Source organism: Diabrotica virgifera, chromosome 9, assembly GCF_917563875.1.
Source record: "Diabrotica virgifera virgifera chromosome 9, PGI_DIABVI_V3a".
NCBI classification, from domain to species: domain Eukaryota; kingdom Metazoa; phylum Arthropoda; class Insecta; order Coleoptera; family Chrysomelidae; genus Diabrotica; species Diabrotica virgifera.
The window spans coordinates 68,969,794-68,983,934 of record NC_065451.1 but is presented as its reverse complement, the minus strand read 5'-3'; the positions used below and the strand labels follow the sequence as shown (position 1 = coordinate 68,983,934).

General features: G+C 34.9%; 1 protein-coding gene across 1 annotated transcript in view; it reads right to left on the bottom strand.

Annotated features, from left to right (window-relative positions):
• LOC126892205 (adhesion G protein-coupled receptor L2-like) overlaps positions 1-14,141 on the bottom strand; it is a 162,880-nt gene that overhangs the window by 70,975 nt on the left and 77,764 nt on the right. The window contains exon 2 of the mRNA XM_050661712.1: positions 1,065-1,516. Within this exon, the coding sequence (XP_050517669.1) occupies positions 1,065-1,516 (452 nt within the window). The remainder of the gene's footprint in view (positions 1-1,064; positions 1,517-14,141) is intronic.

Genomic DNA, 14,141 nt, shown 5'->3' with positions numbered 1-14,141 from the left:
TCGGTGACATCTGTGAAAATGGTGTTTGGAGGTGGAGGTATAACTACGAGGTATACCACAGATATTAACATATATTTGGTGGTAAAGACGTAGTATTTCTTATAAGAATAGGAAGACCAATATAAGCAGGACATCTATTAAGATCACAGCAGAACAACCCTCCTAGAAGGATCCTTATATCACAACCTGTGGGAAGTAGAAATAAGGGTAGGCCAAAACTCAGATGGAAGTATGGTGTATATGAGGAAGGCAGAAAAATAGGCGCAGCTGACTTGGCAATGCGTAACGGTTGGCAATGGATAGGACTGACTGGCGTAATAGACTTGGGAAGTTCAAGGCTTTTTCATAGGGCTGTAGCACCATTGATGATGATGACGAATTATAAAATTATAATAAATTTGTTTGTCATTTATTTATTTTTGTTTGATTATGAACTAATGTTTTATCCCAAAAATACTTTGCTGTGCAAAAAAAAATTGCTTATTTGAGTCATTAAACCTGTCATTACTTTGTGTCTGGAGTCCGCTAGCACCATGATGGCTAAGGCCGTAACCTAATCAAAGGTGCTGAAATTATCAAAATTAAGTTTACTTAACACGTTGACGGACAACACCGTCTATAGACGTCTAATTTCCATTAATGTAGCTTATACATTTGACGCAGTGTCCGTCAACGTGTTAAGCAGAAAGAGTAAAACTATATTTCTAATATTCTAAAAATTACACATGCATATAGTTTAAATTTTCGAACTTCACTTGTTCCTACTGTCCGTCAATGCATAGGCGTAACCAGAGAGGGGCTTTGGGATGTACAAAGTACACCTCCCCCCCCCCATTGGGATGTACTTTGAGCTCTATACGCTTAACACCATACCCTTCAGAGACCTTCCAGTAGTTGTAACCCCCTCCTTTCAGGTAGTTGTAACCCCCCCTTAGGATCATCCTAGTTACGCCTATGCGTCAATGTGTTAAAAAAAGAGCCTATGTACTATTGAAGCAATATTCAATATTATTAAAGCAATAATCAATTCAGTTATGTAAAAACAGTTAAATAAAAATACTTACATAGACTCCCAACATAAATATCAAATTTGATATGCAGAAAGTTCCCAAAATTTGGAAAAAAATGTAAGTCATCATTCTCTCCCCTCGCTGATTCTTTTTGAGCAAGACGCAAAAGATTGTGAGCAGCTGAGCAGCGCAGCTCAATACCGATCCGATTATGATAATTTCTGGTCCATAGGTTCCGGTGTTTCTGGTGTGGGAGCCGTAATAGACGTACATAATGTTATCAATGAAATCATGGTCTCTCAGATCGGGGTCTGCCAGGGAATCGTCTGGAAGTTCCACGTTAGGGAGCACGTCTACAGTGTACTTGGACTGTAGATTCTGGTAAGGAAGCACCAGGGATTTAGAGTTAACTTCTAAATTCATTGAATTGTTGTCGATTTCGTAGTCGTAGTTTAGATAATAATCATCTTCGTTTTGTTTGCGATAATCCGTCTCATTTTTTATATCTAAAACAGAAACTAGTTAATACTACCTCGTCAGATACAAGCTAAGCTGCTGACATAGACTAAATGAAGCAAATACCGATTCATATAATTAATTATATTATTGGTGGTTAATTCAAAACCTTTCAGTCAATATCGCTTATTAGCACAGCATATAGGTAAAGTTTTATCAATTATCTTGCTAAATAGTCCAGAGCGCATCTGTTTTGAGATGGACGTTGAGAGGTGACTCAAATTTTTTTGCAGAAATTTCTTGAAAATAGCTCAAATAATAATATTTGAGTTATCCTCCCACTAAAAATGGTCCGGAACATTGTTTAAATAATCAAAATGTCAAAATATGAAGGAAAAATTCGATTTTTTTATTGGTTTTTTTGATTATAACTTTAGAACTGTCCATTTCTGAGAAAAGTTGTTTCGACATAAAAATTGCGTAATTAAATTTTCTACAATATAGAGTTGGTTAAAAATTTAAAAAAATAGTCACCCTTGTTGAAAAATAGCAATAATTGCGAAAAAAACACATAAAAAACAAGTATTTGCATTTTACGTTTTTCAACCATTTATGCTACACTTAGGATCTTCATGTTTTACCCAAAAAAACTTGATGATATAGTAAAAAAGTGCTGTAAATTTCATTAAGATCGGTTTAATAGATTTTTAATAGATTTTGCAAAATAAATTTTGCAATCCAGCTTTCGTAAAAAAAATTCATTTTTTTAAATGCTGTAGGACTGAAAATAAAGCAGATAGCAAGTTGAATTTTTTTGCTTACAGAAGTGTACTGTACCTTTCATTTTCAATTTGCAAAATTAAAATCGATTAATTACCAAGGCGTCAGGAATTTTTTTAAATATAGATTGATTTTTGGTGCTACGCGCAGGACAGCGGTGTTCGATTCACACAAGTTGATTTCCACCAAAATTTCTTCCAATCTTTATCTAATATATTATTTTCTTACTCTATATTTTGTTGTATTTTAATATTTTAATTCCACAAAAATCAAACTAATTTTATTATTGTTTGTGAAATATTGTTTAAAACAATTGCATATGTTTAAAAATAATAAACTTTTATTCTCTAAGTTAGAATATATGAACAAAAAAAGTTTTTGCTAAAAAAAGTGTTATTTCAAAGGATAGAGTATGTGTTTTTATTTTGCAATAAACAAATTTATTTATTTATATCGAAATGTAATAAAAATTAAAATGCATCAATCATTATCAAAGGTCATTAAAATGCCCAATCAGAACAAACTATCCGCTGTCCTGCGCGTAGCACCAATAATTAATGTATATTTAAAAAAATTTCCTGACGCCGTGGTAGTTAATAGATTTTAATTTTGCTAATTGCAAATGAAAGATACAGAACACTTCTATAAGCAAAAAAAAAAAATTCAACTTGCCATCTGCTTTACTTTCCGTCCTGTAACATTTTGAAAAAATGAATTTTTTTTGCGAAAGCTGGATTGCAAAATTTATTTTGCAAAATTTGTTCAACCGATCTTAATGAAATTTACAGTATTGTTTTGCTGTATCATAAAGTTTTTCTGGGTGAAATATGAAGGTCCTTAGTATAGCATAACTGGTTGAAAAACGTAAAATGCCAATACTTGTTTTTGTATGGTTTTTTCGCAATTATTGCTATTTTGAAACAAGAGTGACTATTTTTTAAACTTTTAACCAATTTTGTATTGTAGGAAATTTAATTACGCAACTTTTATGTCAGGACAACTTTTCTCGGAAATGAATACTTTTAAAGTTATAACCAAAAAACGAAGAAAAAAATCGAATTTTTCCTTCATTTTTTGATATTTTGATTATTTACACAATGTTCCGGATCTTTTTGAGAGGGAGGATAACTCAAATATTATTATTTGAGTTATTTTCAAGCAATTTCTGCAGAAAAATTTGAGTCACCTCTCAACGTCCAAATGTACAGTGGAACCTCGATAACTCGGATTAATCGGGACCACGACCGATCCGGGTTATCGAAAATCCGAGATAGCCGGAGAATATGGTAAAAATTAATAAAATACGGTATACTTACAGATAAACTCCGTTAGAATTGAAATAACATGAAATATTTTTATAAATATGCACAGTACATATTACCTACTCATTACAATTCTAAAAAAAAACCAAACCCAAACAATACAAGACACACAATACTAAAGACCATTGTTTATAAAAGAATTTTTTAAATAGTCTTTCCTAAACAATGCTGACAGTTTGAAATAAAAAGGAATAGATACTGCAGACAGCTGGCTGTTGTTTTTGCGGCGTGTACTATGAGTAATTTTTAATCTCGTGTTCAAATTACACACATAAGTACACGACACAGAGAGTCTAGACACATTATCTCTCAAATATTATATTACATACACTTTTATTGTTGAAAGGATTGTCTGATAATTAACTATTTTGATTGAAAATAAGCCACAATTAAATTGAAAAATACAAAATATTGAAAATCAAAATGTTTATCTGATGAAAATCGGTCCGGGTTAGCCGGACTTCCGGGTTATCGGGGGCCGACTTATCGGGGTTCCACTGTACTAATATTTTTACAGATGCGCCCTGGTCTAAAAGAGGCTCACTTCGTATATTCGGAAGATATTCTAGTCATTCTGCATTTTATCAATGCGGCTTTCGTGTTGAAAGGTTAACAATAGATCAAATATTTACGATCCGACAAAAATATTAGAAAAAACTGGGAACATATGTTACAGTTCAAGTTGATTATCCAGTTGGAGTTGACTCCAACTAGTTGGAGTCAACTCTAACGGCTGGTTTCAGTAAAAGTTAATTATAAATATAAAATGAAGATTTATATTCAACATTTACTAGTAAAAGTAGACTCCAACTAGGAAAAGTATACTCTTCCCAATGCCATTTAGTAAAAGTTGATTCTGATTCACACAAACAGTCGATTCTAGAAATTAAATGTTACTGAATATGTTCAAATTAGTCTAGGCTGTATCGTCGCCCCCGTTAGGTAAATTTATTCCAGTTCGATTTTTTTTGCACAAACTTACTCAAAAAGAGGTCCTTATAACGAATCCACAGGGTGTCAGATGGTACTGTGATCGAAAAATTGTTTAAACAATTTTTTAAACAAACTCACAAAAAAAATTCATTTACGACAACTTTCTTTACATCATTTGGGTCATTCGGAGCAAAAGAGGTCTTTTGTGATTTTTCTGTAAAATTTATTGTTCTCGAGTTATACGCGATTTAAAATTTGCAAAATACGAAAATGACCATTTTCAAGGCTTAGTAACTCAGTTAAGAATTATTATTATAAAAGTCCGAAAGTCACCAAATAAAATTTTAACGACTCCCCTACAAGATACTGAGGAAATTTTTGTTATTATTTTATTACTAAGCTGTTACATATTTTTAATTATTAACAATGAGCGGTAGGAGCGTATTGACGCAGCTATAAATGTGAGTGCGAGTGAGATACATCATTGCACCATTTTGACATTTAAAAATTTAAACTTCTGTCAAACCACAAAAGTGTCAAAACTTTTTTTGGAATTTATTGCTCACATGTCATTACTATGACAAGGCGAAAGTTCTTCTTCTAGTGGTGCTTTCTCCTTTAGTGGAGGTTAGCGACTACACTGGCAAATCTGTCTCTGTCCAATGCGGCTCTAAACAAAGATGTTGAATCAAGGCAGGTCCAGTCTGTGATATTTCTAATCCATGAAATCTGGCGCCTACCGGGACCCCGTTTTCCTTCAATCTTACCCTGGATGATCAGTTGCGTGAGGCGGTACTTTTCGTTTCTCATTATGTGTCCCAGGTAGCTAACTTTTCTGACTTTAATGATTTTTAGCAGTTCCCTATATGTAGCTATTCTCCTCAGAACATATTCGTTGGTGGTGTGGGTTGTCCAAGGTATTTTCAAGTCTCTTCTATAAAGCCAGAGTTCAAAGGCGTCCAACTTGTTCATCAGTGTTGTGTTGTGTCCAGGCCTCCGTTCCATACAAAAGTATTGACCACACATAGCAATGCAGAAAACGACATCTAAGGCTGGTATTAATGCTACTGTTACAAAATAAGCTTTTCATTTTGATAAACCCCTGTCGGGCTACCTCTATTCTCGCTCTTGACTTTTTGTTTATAATGAAGTTGATTGTTGAACCAGCAACCAAGATATTTGTGCTGGCTTACGTATTCAAGCTGTCGGTGTTTCACATATTTATTGGAAGAGGTAAATTTTTGTTCCTTGATATTCTTATAACTTTGGTTTTCGCAGTATTGATCTTCATCCCCATTTTTTCACAACTCTCAGTAACCCTATCCAACACTATCTGCAGACTATGGTCCGAATCTGTCATTAATACTGTGTCATCTGCATAGCGGCTATTATTTACTTTCTGACCGTTTATCCTGATTCCTTCTGAAGGGTGCGATAAAGAGTTCGCAAATATTACCTCAGAGTAGACGTTAAAAGTATGGGTGATAGCACACAACCCTGTCTAACACCTCGTTGTATTTCAATTGGCCTTGACGTATTACCATTGGTCTTTATGATTGCTGTCTGATTCCAATAAATAGCCTCTATAATTTTAGAATCTCTTTTGTCGACTCCGATGTCGTTCAATCTTTCTATCAAGGTCTTGTGCTTCACCCTATCGAAAGCTTTCTTAAAATCTATGAAACAGATAAAAAGGTCTGCTTGATGATCTTTGTATCTTTGTGCCAGAGTTTGAAGACAGAATATTGCTTCTCGTGTCCCCATACCTTTCCTGAAGCCAAATTGTTCTTGACCGGTGACCTCATCACAATTTTTATAATATATTCTGTTCTGTATGATACGCAAGAAAAGCTTCAGAATGTTATTTAATATACTTATAAGGCGGTAGTCCTGGCATAATTTGGCGTTCTTCTTTTTAGGCAGTGGTATGAAGACTGATCCAAGCCATATTTTAGGGATAGTCACTGTATTGTAAACATTATTAAATAGTCCAAGAAGAAGGTCTAAGTTTTCCTCGTTGATTAACTTCAATAGCTCAGCTGGTATTTCATCTTTTCCTACAGATTTGTTGATTTTTAGTTGACGTAGAGTATATTCCACTTCGGACTTCAGTATTGGAAGACCTTCGTCGTTTTCGGTATTTAATGTAGGAGGTTCTCTGATGTCATAGAAGAGTTCCTTTATATAGTCTTCTCACATGTTCTTCAGGGCTTGAAATCAGTTTGCCTTCTGCGTTGATTAGATTATTTGGTCCTTGTGAGTATGTCGTGCCTGTGAATTCCTTGAGTTTCTTATACAGATGGAAGTCGTCATGTTTTTATATAAGTTTTCGATTTCTTCACATTGTTCTGTCATCCATTTTTGTTTTGCAATTTTTATTTTTTGTTTAATGGTTCTATTTAATGCTTTGTACATTGCTTTGTGCTGTTTGCATTTTCTTCTTTCATCCATTAAATCCAATATTTCCTCTGTCATCCATCTTTGCTTCCGTGGTCGCTGTTTTGTGAGCATTTCAGTTGCCGTTTCAAGGGCGTGTCTGATTTCCTCCCGAAGGCGAAAGTTAAGGATGTTTAATTTTATGAAAGTGTGCTAAAAACAGTGCGAAAAAGTAAAACCCATTTAAAATACATTGTTACTTCAGACACTTTTTAAACTCTTCATGTAATGCTATCTATGTTTACAATTTTCACACAATAAAACCTTTACATCAGCGGTTCTCAATATTTTTGAGTCATGTACCATCTAAAGTTTCTTTTATTATATTTCTATATTTTTAGATTGTTATATCAAGGCTTACTATGTACTACTATTTTAAGTTTTTGTGTGTTTTGTGTACCACCGCAAATAATGATATGTACCACCAGTGGTACATGTACATGAGATAGAGTAGATAAAAATTATTTTTGTGAATTTGGTTAACAAAAATTGGTTAAACAATTTTTCGACCGCGGTACCGCGTGACACCCTATGTATTTGTTATAAGGATTGTTATACGGATGTATTTCTTTGAGTAAGTTTGTGCAAAAAATCGAATCAGAATAATTTACCTAACGGGGGCGACGTTACAGACTATACTAATAAGTAGTTGAAACGGTCAAAACAAAGAAACGCACACTCATCAAAAATGCATTTGAGATTCTCGTATAATCAACATTTACTGAATCAATCCAGGAAGAGTCAACTCCAACTAGTAAAAGTTGATTTAAATTTTTAAAATCAACTTTTACTGCTCGTTTCAGTTGGAGTTGACTCCAACTAGTTGGAGTCAACTCTAACTGAGAACCAACTTGAACTGTAACATATACACTATACAGTGCGCTGGAATAAGTGTTACCCCCCCCCCCCCCCCCCCCCCTTAATAACTTATTTATTTTTAGCACATAAAGCAAAACGCCCAGACAGGTCGATTTTTAAAATACCTAAAGTATATTATAACATCAATGTTTAGAACTTTACGCGAATCCTCTTCAGGTGACAGACAAAACTTTGATTTTTTTAAATGGGAAAGTAGATCATGTGATAGCTCATTTAAAATCGTTTGAAATACTGATTACAAAAATGTATAATACTTTAATCCTTTTTAAGAGCGTAGGCGCAAAATTTCGATCGAATTGTTTTTAAACGCATTCATTTTTTTCTAATCCTGAGAAGACTAATAAGTATTTTTGAAAAATTTAAACGCAGAATAAAATATTACATTATTACCAAGGGCTGAAAGTCCCTTAGAATAAACAAAAATTTCTTTTGAATGATATATTTTAAATTAAAAATCCGACTAAATTTTTTTTTCACCCCTGTGACTTATTAAAATAATCATTATAGAAGTTCTGAGGGACTTTTGACCCTCGATAATACTGTAATATTTCACTGAGTTTAAATTTTTCAAAAATACTTATACGACAGTCAATGGGAGCAAGAATAGGATATTACCTCCGAATTCTATCCTACTGCATGGATTTTAATGAAATTTTGGGAATAGCCTCTACTTATCTCCTACCCTACCCTATGCAAATGTGCGCTTTTATCGTGGGGGTGGTTCCCACCCCTTCTCGGGGGTGGAAAATTTTTTGGTTACAATAACCACGGAAGTGGCTAGAGAACCTAATTCTAAGCAAAAGCTGTTCTATAATTTTTTGTTTGAAAACTCGATACTTTGTGAGTTATTCGCGGTTGAAAATTGGCCGTTTTCATTGAAACGTAACACCTTTTCGAACGGTTTTTTGCGAATACCTTAAAAAATATACATCTTACTAAAAAAACTGTAAAAAACAATTTTGTAGCTTATAAAAAAACAAAGAGATTTGTTCCTTCATAAATCTTCAAGTTATAATAGAAAAAGAGATATGGTAGTTGAAAAGAGTTTGTTTTTTGGCTGCATGCTCAAATCGGTGCATTCAACTTGAAATAACAGAGAAACGGTCGATTTTAGGTGTATAATGCCACCAATACCTTTTGTAGTGCTTGAAAAGACCTTTAAAATGAGCAATATTAAATGTAGATTGCATTCAAACTAAGTGAGATATGCTACAAAAAATAATTGATGACTACTGTATTTTAAGAAATAATGAGAAGTATATTTAACTCCTTATCCACCAGAATTAAAATGCATCGTTTTTCTTCTACAATACCTTTTATTATAGTGTTATTTCTATGTTCAAAAAGTTGGACGGGTCTAACATGAATGGTTTTTGTAAAAAAAAAGATCAAATCATAGAGCGCATTTTTAAATTATCTTAAAAATCTTCTTTTTCTCCATGTAACTTGAAAATAATAAGAGATACAGTAATGAAAAACAAAAACAAAATTTTTTCCCAAAAAAAGCCTACATTTTTGTTTGGTTTCCTTTTTCGTACCTCTTAATTTTCGAGTTACATGGAGAAAAAGAAAGATTGTTAGGAAAGTTTAAAAATGCGCTCTATAATTTGATCTTATTATTTTCAAAAACCATTAATTTTAAACCCGTCCAACTTTTTGAACATAGAAATAACATTAAAAATTATTATTGTTATTAGAAATAACACTTTAATATAAAGTATTGTAGATAGACGAAGCAACTAAGCATTAAACCTAGGAATTTTGTGCAGTAAGATGAATCGTCATACAATTTTTTGCATTCGATTAGAGAGAGTGTCAGGCAACTTTGTGAACTAAATTCATCTAGGGCAAAAATTTTTGTGCATAAGAAAATGCATTTTAAAAGTGCATCCCGAAGAGGTGAAAATGAAAAATTTAGAACTCGGGAAATATTGATGGAAATGAGTTGAATTTTTATAATTGGGGGTTTTGGGGATCGCTGAGCACGAATTTCATATCGGCGATGGTCTCCAAGGTACCTGGTGCCCACGGTGGAACTCGTCGCCTAGAGTTTTATGTTATAATCATTAAAAATCAGTCAATACCCATTACTCGGGAGGTTTTTGGGGTCGCCGGCCACGAATTTAATGTTGGCGATAGTCTCCAAGACACCTGGTGCCCAGGGTGGAACTCGTCGCCTGGAGTTTTATGTTATAATCATTCAAAATCAGTCAATAACCATTACTCTGAGGGTTTTGGAGGGCGCTGAACAAGAATTTCATGTGGTCGATGGTCTCCAAGGTACCTGGTGCCCAGGGCAGAACTCGTCGTCTGGAGTTTTATGTTATAATTGTTACAAATCATTTAAACCATTACTCGGGGAGTTTTTGGGGTCACTGAGAATGAATTTCATGTCGGTGATGGTCTCCAAGATACCTGGTGCCCAGGGTGAAACCTTGTCGCCTGGAGTTTTACGATATAATCATACAAACTCAGTCAATAACCATTACTATGAAGGGTTTAGGGGTCGCTGAGCACCAATTTCATATTGGCGATGGTCTTCAAGGTACCTGGAGCCCAGGGTGGATCTCGTCGTCTGGAGTTTCATGTTACAATTATTACAAATCATTTAATACCATTACTCGGGGAGTTTTGGGGGTCGCTGAGCACCAATTTCATATTGGCGATGGTCTTCATGGTGCCTGGAGCCCAGAGTGGAACTTGTCGTCTTGTGTTTTATGTTATAATCATTCAAAATCAGTCAATAACTATTACTCTGAAGGTTTTAGGAATCGCTGAGCACGAATTTCATGTCGGCGATGGTCTCCAAGGTACCTGGTGCCCAGGATGGAACTCGTCTGGAGTGTTATGTTATAATCATTCAAAATCAGTTAATATCCATTACTCTGGGGGTTTTGGGGGTTGCTAAGCATGAGTTAACGGCGATGGTCTCCGAGGAACATGATGCCCTGGAGACCATCGCCGTCATGAAATTCGTGCTCAGCGACCACCAAAACCCCCCGCGTAGTGGTTTTAAATGATTTGGAATAAGTATAACATAATACTCCAGACGACGAGCTCCACCCTGGGCACCAGGTACCTTGGAGACCATCGACCACATGAAATTCTTGTTCAGCGACCCCCAAAACCCTAAGAGTAATGGTTATTGACTGATTTTGAATGATTATAACATAAAACTCCAGACGACAAGTTCCACCCTGTGCACCAGGTATCTTGGAGATCATCGCCAACATTAACTTCGTGGCCGGCAACCCCAAAAACCCCCCAAGTAATGGATATTGACTGATATTTAATGATTATAACATAAAACTCTAGGCGACGAGTTCCACCGTGGGCACCAGGTACCTTGGAGACCATCGCCGGTATGAAATTCGTGCTCAGCGATCCCCAAAACCCCCGAGTATAAAAATTCAACTCATTTACATCAATATTTCCCGAGTTCTAAATTTTTCATTTTCACCTCTTCGGGATGCACTTTTAAAATGCATTTTCTTATGCACAAAAATTTTTGCCCTAGATGAATTTAGTTCACAAAGTTGCCTGACACTCTCTCTAATCGAATGCAAAAAGTTGCATGACGATTCATCTTACTGCACAAACTTCCTAGGTTTTGGGCTTTTTAGTGCTTCGTTCCTTCGTCTAAGAAGGAAAACGATGCATTTAAATTCTGATGGATTAGGGGTTAAATATACTTCTCACTTTTTCTTAAAATACATTATTCATCAATTTTGTTTACAGCATATCTCGCTTAGTTTGAAGGTAATCGACATTTAATATTGCTCATTTTAAAGGTCTTTTCAAGCACTACAAAAGGTATTGGTAGCATTATACACCTAAACTCGACCGTTTCTCTGTTATTTCAAGTTGAATACACCAATTTGAGCATGCACCAAAAAACAAACTCTTCTCACCTACCATATCTCTTTGTGTATTATAACTAAAAGATTTAGGCAGGAACTAATCTCTTTGTTTTTTTATAAGCTATAAAAATATTTTTTATAGTTTTTTTCGTTAGATGCATAGATTTTAAATTATTCGCAAAAAAACCGTCCGAAAAGGTGTCATTTTTCAATGAAAAAGGCAAATTTTCAACCATGAATAACTCAAAATGTATTAAGTTTTCAAAAAAAAAATTATAGAACAGTTTTTGCTTATAATTAGGTTCTCTAGCCACTTCCGTGGTTATTTTAACCAAAAAATTTTCCACCCACGAGAAGGGGTGGGAACCACCCCCAAGATAAAAACGCATATCGGTATAGGGTAGACTTTGTTTCTTGAGCTCTTCCCTACTTACTGTGAAAATATCAAGTAAATCGATGTAGAAAGATGGAATTCTGAGACAAATACCCTCATTGATTGCCCTATTATTAGATTATTACTTTTCTCAGGATTCGAAAAAAATGAATACATTTCAAAATAATCCGACCGAAATTTTGCGCCTACGGTCTTAAAAAGGATTAACGTATGATACATTTTTGTAATCAGTCTTTCAAAAGCTTTTAGATGAGGTGTCACATGATGTACTTTCCCATTTAAAAAAATCAAAGTTTTGTCTGTCACCTGAAGAGGGACCGCGTAAAATTCGAAACATTGATGCTATAATATACTATGATTATTTTAAAAATTGACCTGTCCGAGCGTTTTGCTTATGTGCTAAAAATAAATAAGTTAGTAAGGGGGTAACACTTATTCCAGCGCACTGTATAATATGTAACCGAGATGTACACCAAATTTTCGTAGATTTCCAGTAAGCGTATTGGTAGGATAGAACAGGATTGGTAGCACTGAGAGACAGAATACCGAACAACAGAATAAGAGATCTCTGTAACATACAAGATATAGTACGGTATGGAAGACAGAGACGACGAGAGTGAAATCAGCGACAGCGAGAGAATAGCCCGTATATCCAGTGATTTGAAGCCAACAGGCAAGAGACCAATAGGAAGACCCTTTAAAAGGTGGCGAGATAGCTGGCAGTCAACATCATAGCTACGAATACAAGCTCAAAATCGGTTAAGAACAGGCCAAGGGGCCTAATATAAGAAGAAGAAGAAGAAGAAGAAGAAGAAGATAAAGTATTGGTAAAGGAGCCCAAGCGGGGATTTTTGCAGTTACTCGAACGCGTCAGATTATCACATGGAGAGAAATCTTGTACCCTGTAAATGTACCCCTACCATATATTGGATCTTAATCCAGGGGAGTTCGTTAAAGGGGGCCCGAAAAAAAAATGTACCCTTAGAAAAACTCGAACTTGTCAGATTAATATACGGTAAGTTAAGTACATGCAGAACAGTGTATATTTAAAAAATCTAACGGTTTGAGCGGGGCGTAAGGAAATGGATGTCACAAAGTTTCACCAGAAAATAGCGAATATTTCGAAAAATAAACGTCAGATCAAAAAAATAAAAAATACGTTTTCAATATTTTTTTAAAATGTATCGAATGAGACCAAACAAGACCCCACATGGGGAGGAGTGGGGGTAAATTTAAAATCTTAAATAGGAACCCCGCGATATTTTGCGAAATAAACATCAGACCGAAATGCTGCAAAATACACTTATTCAATATTTTTGAAAAATCTATCGAATGGCACCAAATACGATCCCCATAGAAGTGGGGTGGGGGGTTACTTTAAAATATTAAATAGGAGCCCCCATTTTTTATTGCAGATTTGGATTCCTTACCTAAAAATAAGTACCTAACTTTTATTCGAGACATTTTTTCGAATTATGGATAGATGGCGCTATAATCGGAAAAAACCATTGTTGGAATTGGAAAATTAAATTAAAAAATGGAAAGTCCCACTTAAATGAGAAACCTGACTTAACTTTTTTTGGTTTTATGACCTGCTCTACACAACCTAATAGGTCCCCATAGCGCTCGAGTAACTGCAAATTTAGCATACTTTCCTCCCCTACTATATAATTCGATAATAACAAGCAGACATGGCTAGAAATGCTAGAAGGGGAAATACCAAGAAAAATATTGGAGTGAACTCAAATGCGCGTGACAGACTTACATGCACAGGTAAAGATAGGGAACAGAATGTCGATGCCATTTAATATAATACCAGGACTTAGACAAGGAGACCCCTTATGCCCGTTGCTATTCAATTTGGCCTTAGAATATGCAATAAGTAAAATATCCTCTGAGCTGACAGAGGGATTTACGAATCGAGGATCGAAATTATTGTTGGCCTTTCCTGATGGTCTAGGTTAGGGGTGGCGAACCTTTTTATATTAGAAGGCCAATTTTCATTTTACCATTTTTGAGAAGGCCGCATCCATATATATACCTATACGATTTAATTAAAGGGATTTACATG